Source organism: Taudactylus pleione, unplaced genomic scaffold (genome assembly GCF_031769625.1).
Source record: "Taudactylus pleione unplaced genomic scaffold, aTauple2 ptg000845l, whole genome shotgun sequence".
In the NCBI taxonomy this organism is placed as follows: domain Eukaryota; kingdom Metazoa; phylum Chordata; class Amphibia; order Anura; family Myobatrachidae; genus Taudactylus; species Taudactylus pleione.
The window spans coordinates 1,936,106-1,952,089 of NW_028285247.1; the positions used below are offsets into that span (position 1 = coordinate 1,936,106).

Consider the following 15,984-nt stretch of genomic DNA (forward strand, 5'->3'; position numbering starts at 1 on the left):
GACTGACATTGACAGTGTGTGTCACACTCCCTAAAAACTTATTTCATCAAGTGATGATTTGCTAGCCTGGCCCTGGAGCAGGGCTTAATCCTGCATATGTATTTGATTTATAGATCATATCTATAAGAATATATATGCATCACCTAAAATAATTTGACCCCTAGGCTAGCCTATCATATCATAAAGCTATATCTATCCATAGGGCTTAAACATGATATTGGTGTGGTTTTATAGATATATAGCTATAGAGATGTAGGCTAGCTATATCTATAATATCAACTATTAGAATCTTTAAGCCCTATAGATAGATATAGCTATATGATAGGCTAAATGCATATTCATTTAGGTGAGGATATTTAACAGATATTTCTATATCTGTAGGTAGGTATAGTTGTAGTGAGGCCATGCCCCATCTGGGATATAACAAACAAAAATGTGAGATATATATATATATATTTGTCACATTCATGTATGGGAGTGTATATGTCTTTACACTGGTGTGGCAAACTCAGCCGCCCTTACTGCACCTGCAGGCAATGCTTGGCTGCCATGGAGAGTCCTTTTGGCTATGTTAATTGTGGCCATAAAAGTGGTTCTATCAGTTTAATAAGCATTGATAGATGTTCTTTGCTACCTAAATATATTTTTGATGAACCCCATAATGCCTACAGGAATAAATATGTTTATACAACATAAAGACATCCAATTGTTATACCTTTATCTACAGCAGGCAGCTGTACAGCTATATCTGTAGATATACAGTAGCCTAATAGCTTTATATACAGCTATATACACATTTATATCTACCACTATAGCAGGACCAGATTAACGTCTGTGGGGGCCCCTATCCAACATTGACAAAAAATATATATATACAAATACACACACAAACTGAGTGTATATCGCAAATATTTTTACCTATGGCAGACAAAGTGTTTTGGCTATTTGGAGTGGCCATGTCCATTTTGAGATCTATATGGTTTCATGTGTGTAAATATATATATATATATATACACACACAGACACACAGTATATATGTGTATATATATATATATATATATATTTTTTTTTTTTTCCTCTAATTTGATTGGGAGAGAGGGGGCAGTGAGCTACCTAGCTGTCAGTTCTCTAGTTCAGCTCAAATATTCTGCTACAATAGTTGCAGAGCTGCGCTCCACTTGGTGAATTCTACAGACGAGCCACAGAGGAACTGAGTATAATGGTGCCTTTGGGCGTCTGACTCCGCTCTTCTCTGTGTTGCACCATTGGCTGTGGTTTGACCGTATACTGTATCGCAGATAACTCATCTCACGAGACTCAGACTGTGGTGTGGTGAAGCTCCTTAGCGGTGGCTATTAGGAAACAGCTGAGCACCAGAAGAGGACCAGAGCGGAGACAGCTAAATGCTATACTCTGATTTTATTTATTATAAGTGGGGAGTATGGGGACAGTTGGGGAGATGTATTAAAGCTGCACTTATTGTGCATCTATAACGCTTCCTGCTTTGCCTCATTAACGAGGCAAAGCGGGAAGCACCAACGATCAGATCTATTAACATCTCATCAGCTGGAGTGAGGGAGTGATAACTCCCCCCACCGGCTTTCCCAGCTAGAGGACACAGCACATCAGGCTAGTGCTGATACGCTGTGTCTCAGTCAGGGTTGGCTCCACTGAGCATGCGTACTGCAGCTGGCAGAACAGTCAGGCTTACCGTTCATACATAGACCCGTCTATCGGCGCTACTATCTTGTATATAGCAGCACCGATAATGACATAGCGTCCCTGTCATTTACCGGCCAGCACCCCAATCATACATGGGGCAGAACCAGTATCAGTGCACATAACGTGTGCTGATGCCTCTGTGGCGAATCATACATATGCCCCAGTATGTGGGAACCCCAGGGCAACTGCCTCTGTCACCCCTCCTATGATTCTGCCCTGGATATATCTTTTAGTTATATATCCTCACCAAAAAGAATTTAAGCCTAGGCAGCAATGTTAGGGTATGGTTTTTTATGTATAAGCTCATTAAATGGGATTCTTTTACAATAAATAGTTATTTTCTACTTCAGGGTCCATAGGGTATCCACAGGATACCTTGGGGTATAGGTGTGACGTCAGTCGCAGGGCACCAAAGAGTTAAGCTTTCAGCCTCCCAGGATGCACTAGGTCCCCCTCCTATACCCCGCCCCCGAGCCAAGGCACCTCAGTTTAGTTTGGTGCCCGGCCGGAGTCGGGTGCACCTGTTGGAGTGGGGGCTAGAAGAGCCCCTGAAGCTTATTCTTCATGCAGCTGTGGCTGCACAACTGGATGAACAGCATGGACAGTCAGTCCTGACGTCCATGCTGTCTTCCCTACACCCCGCCGGTACCAGAACGCCGGTACTGATCCGGGGATGCTGGTGGGCGTCTGGGGTCACCGCTAGCGGTGACCCCAGATGCTCCGGACCATGGCCGGATTCAAGGGGGACAGAGGTAAGCAGCGGGGTCCCGCGGTGGGTCCCCGCTGATCACATGGTCCTAAGTCCCCAGGCAGGGGGCTCCCTGGGGACTGGCTGCAGCGTGGAGCCAGGCGACCAACCTGCGCTTCCACTACCCCCTGGGACAGCGGACCGCAGCAGAGCGGTAGCGCTGCGGCGTCCCAGGGGTTAAATGCATGCCAGGGGAGCGCGCCTTCCCTGTCTCACAGCCGGCGCCTCCCCCGCTGCACACAGCCCTCTCTGCATGCTGCCGACTGGTCCTGTGGCAGCGCTCCTCCCCCAGGCCAGCCTCCTCTCTGCTCCTCGGCGGCCATCTTCTCCAGAACGCATGGTGAACGCTGCTGGAAGCGCTGGAAGGAAGCATCGTGGTCTGGGTCCCCCCGCATACCTCTCCTCCGCTGTGGTCAGGTCTGTGTATGCAGCGCTGTGTCCTACCAGGCCCTGTGTCTGTGTAGTTGAGTGATCAGCGCTGTTAGTGCAGGAATTGTTATTTTTCTGCATTGTATGTGACTGTGCTAGCGCTGCTGCCTGTAACTTTTCTTCTCTAAACTGTCAGCTTTATTACTGTCCCTGTTCTTTCTGCTAAAGCCCTTGCGGTGCGGTGCTGCAGGGTGGTCTCTCGCCTATTTAATACTTAATTGGTGAGAGAGGTCACATACGTGGTGCCATCAGGTCTGAAAGTGATTTTCCCCTCCGGCTACAGTGTACCACGTGCAAAGTACCGTTAGCGGAGGGGGAGGGTAGCGCGGAGGGCCTTTGCCGGCAGTGTTTGTCCATGGCGCGGCCTATTACGGTTACAGCACCGGTACAGGAGCCGCCCTGGGCTTGTTTCGCTCAGGCGTTAACAGCTTTAGTGGGCCAGTTAGCTCCGCAGCCCGCGTTTACTCCGATGGGTTTGTCCCAGCAGTCTGTGGTGTCGTCACCCATGCAGGGGTTCCCACGACAATTGGTGGTACCCCACAGTCTCCCTATTTCCCCGCTCCCGGGTTCTCAGGAGCCAGCGTGGGTTAACTCCCTGACGAGTTCTGTACAGCACTTGTCGGATGTGTTGCAAGGGGAGTCTGTGATGCGGTCTCATAAAAGGCCGGTGGCGTCTCTGTCCGCTCCTTATGAGGATGACGAAGGGACGTCTGATGATGGGGAGATTCTAGATCCTTACGATCAGGAACCTCTCCATACTAAGGACGCTGATGCTAAGTCCAAAGTATATATTCCTGGACTTATTCGGGCGGTCCGCACAGCCTTGGTGATTGAGGACGAAGTTCCCCCAGCGGCTAAATCTAAGTATGCCTTTTTCAAAGATGTGAAGGGCGATGCCACAGTCTTTCCTCTTTCGGGTCAGTTGGTGGACCATTTAGAGGAGGCGTGGAAACAACCTGGCAAAAGATACCAGCCGCAGAGACGCCTGGCGGTGGCTTATCCGTTCGCGGATAATTATTTTGCGAAGTGGGAATCCCCTCCACAGGTGGATTCTCACGTGACCCGTCTTGTCCGTAGTGCCACATTGCCGATGCCATCCATGTCCTCCCTTAAGGATGCTACGGACCGCAAGGTAGAAATCTGCCTGAAGTCCGCTTATTCCCTTGCAGGGGGGGCAGCACGGCCGGCTATGGCCATTTGCTGGGTTGCCAGAGCGATGGAGCGCTGGGCGGATTCATTAGAGGCTTCTTTTGAATCCGACTGTCCGGCCGATCAGGCGGAGTTGATTGGCAATCTCCGTGATTCGGCCGCCTACATCAACGAGGCGGCTCTAGACATTAGTACTCTGGTGTCTAGAATTTCTTCAGCAGCGGTAGCTGCTCGTCGCACCTTGTGGCTGCGATCCTGGAAGGCGGACGCAGATTCCAAGAAAGGTCTGGAAGCGTTGCCGTTTACCGGAGAAGTTCTCTTCGGTCCGGATCTGGATAAGATTGTGGCCACGCTGGCGGCAGCCAAATCTGCCTGTCTCCCGTCGGCCGCTGCTCCTTCTGGTTCGGGACCATCGTCCTTTCGGTCATCTAGGGCCCAGGGCAGGCCCAAACCACAGTCGTTTCCTCGGCAGGCTGGCCCTAAGAAATCGGTCAAGCCCCGGAAGCAGGCATGGAGTACCAGACGTCCGGCCCCCAAGCCAGATGACAAGCCTGCGGCCTGACGGTCCGGGCCTCCCTTTGGGGGATCCCAGGGTGGGAGGCCGCCTGCTACAGTTTGCCCAGTGTTGGTCGACCACTACGACAGACACTTGGGTTCTGGAGGTGGTTTCCCACGGATACGCCCTCTCCTTCCGGCACAGACCCCCGGCTCGCTTCTTCACCACGGGTCTCCCATCAGACCGGAACAAGGCTACGGAGCTGCGGAAGGTATTGCACACTATGCTCCAGGCTGGAGTTATAGTGGCGGTTCCATTCTCCCAGAGGGGCCAGGGTTTCTATTCAAATCTATTTTTGGTACAGAAACCCAATGGGTCATATCGTCCGATTCTCAACCTCAAAGCACTCAACAAGTCTTTGCGGGTCCCGAAGTTTCGGATGGAGACCCTACGGTCCATCATTCTGGCGCTGGAACCTGGGGACTACTTGGTGTCATTGGACATACAGGACGCTTACCTGCATGTCCCTATTCTTTGGCGCCATCAACAGTTCCTCAGGTTTGCAATCAGCAGCGACCACTTCCAGTTTCGGGCGTTACCTTTTGGCCTGGCAACAGCACCACGTGTTTTCACCAAGGTGATGGCGGTCATGGCGGCTTCTCTGCGGCTGCAGGGAGTCCGCATGTTGCCGTATTTGGACGACCTGTTATTGGTGGCAGGATCTCCAGAGCTCCTGTTACGCCACTTGGACCTGACCATTGCACTGCTGCAACGGCACGGCTGGCTAATCAACTGGCAGAAGTCCACTCTAATCCCGTCTCGGAGGATTCTGCATCTTGGAGCCTTATTGGACTCGGGACAGCAAAGGATCTTCGTGACGGAGGACAAGATCTCTGCTTTACAGTCAAGGGTGCGCAGTTGTCTGCACAGCCGCCGGGTGTCCTTACACTCGGCGATGAGGTTACTGGGCTCCATGGTGTCGGTGTTCGACATGGTGGAATACGCCCAGTTTCACTCCAGACCTCTGCAGCACCTGATCCTGTCCAAGTGGAACGGGCTGACTCAGTCTCTGAAGTCCCAGACGATTGTGCTCACCCAGGAGGTTCGCCTGTCCCTTACGTGGTGGTTACAGACGACCCACCTCAACAAGGGACGTCCGTTCTGGGTTCCAAATTGGGTCCTGTTGACAACGGACGCCAGTCTTCGGGGCTGGGGAGCAGTTTCGGGTCCACACTTGTTCCAGGGCAGGTGGACGCCGACAGAAGCGGAGCTTCCAATAAATATCTTGGAACTCCGTGCGGTCTTCAATGCTCTCCAGCAGGCACAGCGGTTTCTCCAGGGTCGCCCGGTGCAGGTCCAGTCGGACAACGCTACCACCGTGGCCTACATAAACAGGCAAGGAGGAACTCGCAGTCGGGCGGCTCTCGTAGAGGTCTCTCGGATCCTGGTTTGGGCGGAGCGCAGTCTTCCGGCCATATCAGCGGTCTTCATCCCGGGAGTGCTCAATTGGGAGGCGGACTTTCTAAGTCGCCAGGACGTTCATCCGGGGGAATGGTCCCTGCACCCGGACGTTTTTCAACTACTGGTGGACAGGTGGGGTCTTCCAGAAATCGACCTCATGGCGTCCCGGCACAACAACAAGTTGCCGGTGTACGGGTCTCGCACAAGAGACGAAGGGGCGTCTCTGGTGGATGCTCTGTCCGTCCGGTGGACGTTCCGGTTCGCATACCTGTTCCCTCCGGTCTCCCTTCTTCCACGGGTAATCCGGAAATTCAAACAGGAAGGAGGGACGCTCCTGTTGATAGCTCCCGCGTGGCCCAGACGGCACTGGTTCTCAGACCTTCAGGGTCTGTCCGTGGACATTCCTCTGCGGTTGCCGCTACGACCGGACCTTCTGTCTCAGGGTCCTTGCCTTCACCCGGACCTGACTCGGCTGTCTTTGACGGCGTGGCTGTTGAGACGGCCATGCTGAGGTCCCGGGGGTTTTCCAGCTCGGTGGTGCGTACCATGTTACGAGCTCGGAAACCGTCTTCCGCGAGGATATACCATCGCGTGTGGCATACGTTCTTCCAGTGGTGTCGACCGAGAGGTTATGCACCGCGGGAGTTTCGTCTGTCTCGGATTCTCGCCTTCCTGCAAGCGGGACTAGATCATGGGCTTCGCCTTGCTTCTTTGAAGGTACAGGTTTCGGCCCTATCTGTCTGGTTTCACCGTAGGATTGCTACAATCCCGGATGTGCGCACCTTTATGCAGGGTGTTCTCCGCATTCAGCCGCCCTTTGTTCCACCTGTGGCGCCTTGGGATTTGGCTGTGGTCCTGAGGGCTCTCCAAGGACCGCCGTTTGAACCACTGGGCTCAGTGGATCTTAAATGGCTAACAGCTAAGACTGTTTTCCTTCTGGCCATTGCTTCGGCCAGACGTGTTTCTGAGTTAGGGGCTCTTTCTTGTAGACCCCCTTTCTTGGTTTTTTATGGGAACAGGGCAGTGCTCCGCACTCGGCCCGAGTTTCTTCCCAAAGTTGTTTCCCAGTTTCATATTAACGAGGAAATAGTTGTTCCGGCCTTTAACTCACCGGGTCTTTCCGTGGGTGAGGCCTCTTTGGATGTTGTGCGGGCCTTAAGGACTTATGTTGACCGCACTTCTTCGTTTAGGAAGTCGGACGCTTTGTTTGTCCTCTTTGGCTTCCGTAAAAAGGGTTGGCCTGCTTCAAAGCAAACTTTGGCAGCCTGGATCCGTATGGCTATTTCTGAAGCTTATCTTCATGAAGGCCTACCGGTCCCTCCTTCTCTGAAGGCTCATTCCACTAGGTCTGTGGGTCCTTCGTGGGCAGCTCGACGTGGTGCCTCGGCAGTTCAGATCTGCAAGGCTGCTACGTGGTCTTCTGTCCATACCTTCGTGAGGTATTACAGGTTTGACACCTTCGCCTCTCAGGATGCTTCCTTCGGGCGGCGGATTCTCCTTTCTGCACAGGAGCGTCCCCACCCTTAAAGGATACTGCTTTGGGACATCCCCAAGGTATCCTGTGGATACCCTATGGACCCTGAAGTAGAAAATATGAGATATGGTAAGAACTTACCCTTGTTATCTCTATTTCTACGAAGTCCATAGGGTTCCACAGGACTCCCGCCCTGTCGCACCTGTGCTGCAGATGGGCTTTGCTCTGGTCACCGGTTTTCCGTCTCCCTCTGGTGAGAATGTGATTCTTGTATGTGTCCAGATCTTTGTTCTCTCTCTTCCTTCTCCTCCTCCGGCCTATGGCTTGGTAACTAACTGAGGTGCCTTGGCTCGGGGGCGGGGTATAGGAGGGGGACCTAGTGCATCCTGTGGAACCCTATGGACTTCGTAGAAATAGAGATAACAAGGGTAAGTTCTTACCATATCTCATATTTTTCTTTGCAATGCAAATGTATAAAATTTTATTATAGTGCCAGACCCTACATCATTTATCCTCACCTCTTGGCTCATTTACATGAAGTTATATTTTCTCAGCTTTACCTGTCTGCCACCCAAAATGACTAAGGCTACATCTGGCCTTATTGGAAATCTTCTGAAAACGAAAACCATACATCTGTTTCTATTCCATATAGAATTAGATTATTACATACTATACAATTGTTAATATCAGGTGTGCCTGGAGTACTGGACCAATATTTAAGCTAAATTTAAATCGCACAATTATCAAACATGTAAGGGGCGCCAAAATCTATATTCGCTTACCAAAAATTCTAGGCTTGGGCTGGCCCTGGCTGTGAGACTGACCAAGGAACACCTGGGAAGCTCCTAGGCCTCTGGGGAGGGGGCAGAGCTATAATCTGATCACTCGCAGAACAAATTTGTGTATAATTGTGCATATGAAGATATTATACCTCTGCTTGGATTATTAGACTAGAGCAGTGGTTCTCAAACTCTGTCCTCAGGACACCCAGCAGGAGCACAGGTGTATTCATTACTCACTGACACGTTTTTTTTTTAAGATCCACAAGTGGAACTAATTATTTCACTTGTGATTCTTTGAGGAGACCTGGAAAACATGCACTGTTTGGGGTCCTGAGTACAGAGTTTGGGAACCTGTGGTCTAGAGCAGAGGTTTCCAAATGCAGTTCTCAAGGCACCCTAGTAGTCCAGGTTTTAAGGCTATCCATGCTTGAACTGTTGGGGTGCCTTGAGCACTGCGTTTGGTAACCTCTGGTCTAGAGGGGAATCCTATATGAATTTAAAGCCACTGAATACAAGTTGATATTTTGCTTCCTAAAACCTACATGTAGAGAAGAAATTATTTCCTGCTGCATCTTCCATGCATTATCTGAAATGATGTTCCTAAAATGTTAACATAAATATATTTAGCAATGTATTAATCGCCATTTATATGCCCCTAATGCGAATATCGTGTAATGATCCTTTTTTTTTTCTAATGTCAGACCGCCTTTGCTTGCATATGCATCGCTTGCTCCTTTATCTTATACATGTATGACCTATGTAATGTTTCTACCCACACAGGCAGCGGGATTGACTATACTGGCGCTAGGGGTTTACACTGCCAAGAATGCCACTGGTGTGGCTGGTCGTTATATCGAAGCCCGGCTCGGAAAGCCTTCATTGGTCAGAGACACTTCCCGTATAACAGTGTTGGAGGCAGCCAAGCATCCCATTAAGGTAAGAATGGCGAGTGCTCTGTCACTGAGGATACACCCTGCATTTTTGTCTGGTCTTGCGTTATTACAATAACAGTAGGACACAGTTTCTAAATATATCTGCATTTAGGGGCAAGTACTGCATTGAAACTTGTGTCAGGAACTGACCTGTCTTTTCTCACTTTATAAAGTATTCTGCCTTGTTAGAGGGTGGTTCAATAAGTAAGGTAACCAGACCTCTCACGTGTGTAGTGTTCTCTCTTTCATTCTAATTTCCCACCTAGCCAGAGCAGGTAGACCACTGCTTCCCCTCACAGCCATTAGACTGCACCTCCTATCAGTCATACTGTCCCAACATCAGCTGTGAGATGAGCCTGGTGGAAAAACCTGGTCACACATTGAGGTGCGTAGTGTGATTAGATTTCTGCATCTAAGGGGCACATCAGCAGTTGAAATTCATCGCCAACTTGTTGAGGTGTACGTAATAACGTCATTTCACAGATACAGGTTTGGGTTTGATACGCTGCCTTTGATAATGGCAGGACAGACGTTCAAGATAAGCAGCGATCCGACCGGCCAAGCACATCCACCAGATGACAATTTGTGTCACATTGAAGGTCTGATTCAGTAGGATAGACGCATTTGAGTTAGTGATGTTGCTGACGAACTGAATATCTCAGTGGGTACTGTGCACAACATTGTTCATGAGGAACTGGGGTACAGGAAAAGGCATTCATGCTGGGCACCGAAGCAACTCACAGAAGGTCACAAAACAAATGACATGGGATTGTCTCTCGTGCATTTGACGCGGTACCATGAGGAAGGATTGCAGTTCCTGCAGCATATTGTTACAGACCATGAACTGTGGGTGCATCACGTGACACCGGAGACGTACCAAGCATCCATGACCTGAAAACACGATTTGTCCCCACCTTCAAAGAAATTCAAAACAACGTCATTGTCATGGTGACCGTGTTTTGGGACCGCAAGGGCGTGCTTCTTAACCAAGGGAGATACTGTGAATGCTGTCCGCTATTGTGACACATTGAGCTGGTTGTGGAGGGCAAATTAGTCGAAAACGACCTGGGTTGCTGCGAACAGGCATCGTATTGCTTCACGATAACGCCAGGCCACACTCAGCCAGCCGCACACGTAAGTTGCTACAGCGCTACCATTGGGAGGTACTGGATCATCCTCCCTAAAGCGCTGAGTGATTTTCATCTCTTTGGACCATTGAAGGAGCACCTGGGTGGAAGGAGATTCACAAACCAACTGTGAACCTCAGCAAGCCGTCATGTCCTGGCTTCAGGCGTTTGACACTGATTTCTTCTATGCTGAAATAGATGCCTTGGTGTACTGTTGGAACAAATGCTTAGGCGATGAGGAAAAATAATCTGTACCAAAGCCATATAAGCCAATCTGTACCAAAGTTTATATGTATTTCTACGAGTTGATTAAATTTTACGCAATGAGAGGTCTTGTTACCTTATTTATGGAACCACCCTTGTCTAAATATGGCACAGTAGAAGTAGAACCTCTACCTCCACTACAGTTAAATGGAGGATGGGGTGAGTGTTTTTTCCTGATGCAGTTACATTGAATTACATGTGAGGTCCCCTGATGCAGTCTCTGTGAATGATATGGGGGGTGGTTGATGTTTTTTTTTTTTTTTTAATTAAATAAACCATATATTCTTTAATTTATAGGTCAGCAAGCGCCTTTTCAGCAAGATCCAGGATGCCTTAGAAGGAGTTGTTCTGAATGTGAGTATATCATAACTATTCAGCAGTAATGGTAATGGCGGCAGACAATAAGTGCGCTGATCTTGTTTGGGGCATTGACCTGCCCACTTGTGTGGTTATGCTATTGAGCACAGGGCTGCATTTATCATGATGCGAGCAAAGCAGTAGAGGCAAACTGGAAGACGTAGATGCAGTTAGATGGGGTAAGGTACAGGGTCCCCTGCAGCACATAATAGTGATGTCTATCTCCTATAAACAGTGGTGTAGAACATTATGCTGTCAACTGTTTCTCGATATGAAATTACATTTATACATCAAATTGTATAGGCTCCAGGGGCAGAGGAACAGAACACAGTGCATTCAGATTGCAAGTGTAACATTAAAACGCTGTATTAAAATTATCTTGTGATGCTATGTGTATTATTTTTACAATGGAGGTGATGGCATGGTATGGATCAATATGGACAAAACATATTCTAAAAGTGACGATGGGTTAAGAGAACAAGGTTCACCCCAATGGAAATTGGTTCTTTCCACTTATTTCTTTATATCTCCATGGTCAGAAGTCCTCCTTAGTATGAGCTTTTGCCATGTGGTTGCTTGGCTTGCTAAAAAGGAGGAAGGAACTAAAGTGTAGAAATCCTGCCATAAGACAAACTGGTAGATCTCCCGAAGTGAGCTGTGACTGCTATTGATGGTAATTTTCCCTTGCTATGGGCCTGATTCAGGTTGTACGTAAACCCGATGTTCTCCTATATGTGCATCCGCAGGATCTGTACTGCACACGTGCCAATCTCTGTCTGGTCGCAGCGATGACTAACATGCTGCGGCTGTTTGGGGGGGAGATGGGGAGCGGTTTTTTAGAACGCGGAAGTGTTGATCCCATGTTGTAGGAAGGCCAGGGCCTGTGTCTTCCAGATTTCCTGGCCCTGGCAAAGGAGTTCCGGCGGCCATTCTGAGTAAGCTTAGGCTACTATCGTAAGTAGTGCCCCAGCCAATAGAATTCTCTTTTTTTATTCCTTATGAGCTTTCTATTCTTTAATCCTTATGAGCTTAGGCTTACTCAGATGGGCGATGGTGATCCAATGCTGCGTCTTTGGACTCTGCAGTAGGATCTGCAATGCCAGCAGTGGGCGTCTTTTGCCTTCAGATGCCCTCTGCAGCATTGCCATACTTGCGCAATGCTGCTGCGTCCAGTGACGCAGCAGGGATGCGATCGGTGTAGAACTCTGTATCTGGTCCTTTGTCATTTAGCTCAACTTCTGGTGGAGTCTTGGAACGGGGGATAATCTATTTCTCTGTGTTTCAGCCAAAACTGGAGGAGCGAGTAAGAGACATTGCGATTGCAACAAGAAACACTAAGCAGAACAAAGGTCTCTATCGGAATATTTTAATGTACGGTCCTCCAGGGACTGGAAAAACGCTCTTCGCAAAGGTAACATTACAGCCAGTCTATTTCCCATTTTCCTATGCAGTAGCTGTACTGAAGCCATGTTCAACTGTAGGATCTGTGTGCTGGAGCAATTTGTGATGTCCATGACTAATAAATAGGATTATTCAACTCATGGTGCCAGTAATGGGTAATTAGATTTGTTAGAGGCTTTCAATAATTAATGAATTACGTGAAAGCAGGCATCGCTGCAAGCCTGGGGTTATCCTGACTGTAACTGATAGTGTGCATCCTTAATGCGATTAAATCTCTTGCTTACAATAAACAATCTTTTTGCAGGGAAAAATTGTGTGTTCTCTGTCTGAACTGTGAAGCCAGCATTTCGCTTAGTATTTTTCTGGTTATCTTGAATTCATTTGTGAAGCCTAAGCTACAGTAGCAAACCTTTCCTGTGAGTAATGTGCTCATATATTGATCACGTGAAGCACCCAATTGGACAGACATTTCCTCTAAATTTATGGTGACTGTACATGCTGCTGTCCTGCTATTGATCTGGTCGCCTAGCGATTTGAATTTAGCAACACACAAGGGGCCAAGCTGGATAGATCTGTCCATTGGGTTATTGCACTTAGTGACCAAATCAATCCTGGAAACGTGGACCCTGAAAGGGTGGTCAGACTATGACAGCACACAGACTAATAAGTCATTTATGTCCATGCACAATAACAATCAAAAAGGATTTTAATTTATTATTATTGGGTATTGCTCTTGTTTTAAAGTAACATTCTTTGTCATTCAATATGGCAACATTGCTGGGTATAGTGCAGTAGACAGTCATATTTATAGGGATAGAAAAAATGCTTATTTGTGTTCACAATGAAAATATTTTGCTTCCTGCAATTTTTTGTTTCAAATTTTGGCCTAATTGAGATTTTTGCATAAATGATTCCATATGAGCACCACAGTCTACAGGAACATGTTACCAAATTTCTGATGGCAGTATGGTGGAGTGAAGGGGAGAAGCTCTGTGTACTGTTCAAAGTGTCTCACCAGTTGTTATATACATTGTTTGACATCTCTCTGGCCTGAAGAAGTATTTCCTATAATGGACACCATAGTGATAGATACTTTCATGTTTGTCTTTTGGACGTTGCCAGAAGGAAGAATATTTTCACTTTGTACCAATATTCACTTTACTTGTGTGTTATTGAATAATCATTTTACACAGGGAAAATAGCAGTGTGCAGTAGTACTGTTAAAAAAAAAAAAAAAAAAAATCCTAGATACCAGTCTAAAATGAGAAAAATAAATAAATTATTATTTATTTAGCACAGGCAGGTAGAATTGTTGCTTGGTGCTGCATGCCAAATTTCAGGGCAAAATAATAAAAAGTGAGGATTTGGGAATAATCTAAAGTTCCAATTGTCAGTTTTTTCTGACACTCAGTTAGGACCACTTTTCTGCTGTTCCCTATGGGGGATTTTTGGGAAGGCATAACTCAGGATAGGGGGCGAATTTAGACTTGGGTTTTGTTTTTTTTTTTTATTAGGTAGCTATTGTTCCAGGGTACGGCCTTTTGGGGTTCAGGTAATTGAGAAAGTATTACCTCACAACTGCACCATTTATAGAGCTGGGAAGATTCAATTCCTTCACAGCCTCAGTAGGAGCCTCCAGTAGGTGTACTCACTGTGGCTTCACTTGGGTGCTCCAAGATGGCTGTCCTCTGCGGGACCTGGGGGAAGGAGGGGGTGGGGCAGTAGCGGGCGTTAGCTGCGGCCAGCACCCGGGTGCGGGTGGCGGTCGTGCAGGCGGCAGGTCCTGGGGTAGGTAGCAGCACACAGATACAGGCTCGTATATGAAAGATCCATGATACCTGCATTTGTGTATAAATAAACAAAAACAGAAGCACGGACAGGATCAGTGAGACCCGTCTGTGCTTCTGTGTTAGAAAAGAGAACCTGTGTAAAAATAAAAAATTGCGTGGCCCCCCCACCATAAAAAACAAAAACCAGCACCAGGCTTTTCCGAGTTCACTAAGTAAAGTGTGGTGCAAGTAAAGAGTTAAAATATTGTCGTTTGCTGTGGAAATACAGTTCCCAGTAAGTCTCCCTCGCATGCTGGTACTTGGAGAACCACAAGCACCAGCATGCGGGGCACTATGGGCCCACAGGTGTAACTGTAGTTCCACAGCAAAAGCAATGTTAAAAACCACAGAACACACACACCGTAGAAAGTAAAATTTTATTAAAACATACATGCACACACGCTACCTCTCACCTGTGTAACCCTGGAGCCCATCGGTCCTCTTCTCCATGTAGATAATCCAATGATGTTCCTGTAACAATAACTCCGTACTCACCTCCTCCTATGCGTGGAACAGGTCCTCTTCGTTCCAAATTGGGCAATCCAGGGATTTGGCAAAAAAAAAAAAAAAGCAAATGCCCGGACCCACAAACATTAGTACTGTTCTCTAAGAACAGTACTACCCGAATGACAGCTCCGCCGCGGGATTCCAGTACAGAAATCACGGTGTGGAATGCTCATTGGCTGAGAGAGGCGAGCCTTCCAATGAAAGGATCTCACCATTGACTTCAATGGTGAGAACCGTGCGTGCCCATTTAAAAAATGGCGCCATAGTGCCATTTTTGAAATTCATAGATTGCCGCCGCGAGCCAATCGCGGCTCGCGACGTCATCGCCCTGCCCTCTGCTGGCTTATATAAGCCAGTGCAAGCACACTGCACGACAGTCCGTCGTGGAAGTCCTGGAAGGGCGGCTGCCATGAAAAAGAGCTTAAAGGCCGCTGCCCTCCAGGTGAAGATGCCGTGGAAGTCCTGGGGGAAGCGGCAGCCGTGAAAAAAAGAGCTTAAAGGCTGCCACCCCCAGGTGAAGGTGCAGAATAATTACATTTTAAAACAATCTTTGTCCTTGTTTTATTTATATATTTCTTTTACAGGGGTACTATAGGTACTAGCGGGCCCTTAATGCCCCGCTTGCTGGTACTTGTGGTTCTCCAAGTACCAGCATGTGGGGGAGGCTTGCTGGGGCCTGTAGTGCTTCTGCAAAAGACAATATTTTAGCTCTTTATTTTGCACTACACATTACATAATCAACCCGGAACCCATTGGCCAGCGGTGCTGGGGATAGCCCTGGGCTATCAGCCTTAGCCTGGGGTGCCCTGAAGAGGAGGACCCCTTCATTGGGGGGTCCCCAGGGATACCCGGCCTTGGCTGATGCTTTGGCTGGGGGGATCGGTGAAAGGGCTACCCTGGCTGTTGCATCAGCCCCTGCTAGAAAGGTTCTGGTGCTGGTAAATACAGGGGGGCCCTACGCATTTTTCCCCCCTGTATTTCCAGAACCAAGACCTGCTTAGAGCCTAGTGCTGGTTGAGCTGAATACGGGGGACCCCTACGTCATTTGTCCCCCATATTTTGGCAACCCCGGTGCTGGTTGTGTTTCATACGGGAACTGCATGTGTGTATTCCAATGAGCACACAATTCTGTGACTTAGCAGCTTCACCATTTTGTGAGCGACAGCAATCTCACTCTGTGAGAGTGCTGAATCTGCAGTTACCCACAGGCTGTGATGACAAACCATATCTGTATTGCGCAAGGAACATGTCCATTAAGGCGTCAGCCTTAATGATCCGAATTTCATTTGCTTTTTTTTAGTTTGAG

General features: G+C 48.1%; 1 protein-coding gene across 1 annotated transcript in view; it reads left to right on the top strand.

The window, feature by feature from the left end:
• ATAD3A (ATPase family AAA domain containing 3A) overlaps positions 1-15,984 on the top strand; it is a 140,127-nt gene that overhangs the window by 41,372 nt on the left and 82,771 nt on the right. Inside the window, exons 8-10 of the mRNA XM_088458632.1 lie at positions 9,042-9,197; positions 10,882-10,938; positions 12,227-12,352. Of these exons, the coding sequence (XP_088314758.1) occupies positions 9,042-9,197; positions 10,882-10,938; positions 12,227-12,352 (339 nt within the window). The remainder of the gene's footprint in view (positions 1-9,041; positions 9,198-10,881; positions 10,939-12,226; positions 12,353-15,984) is intronic.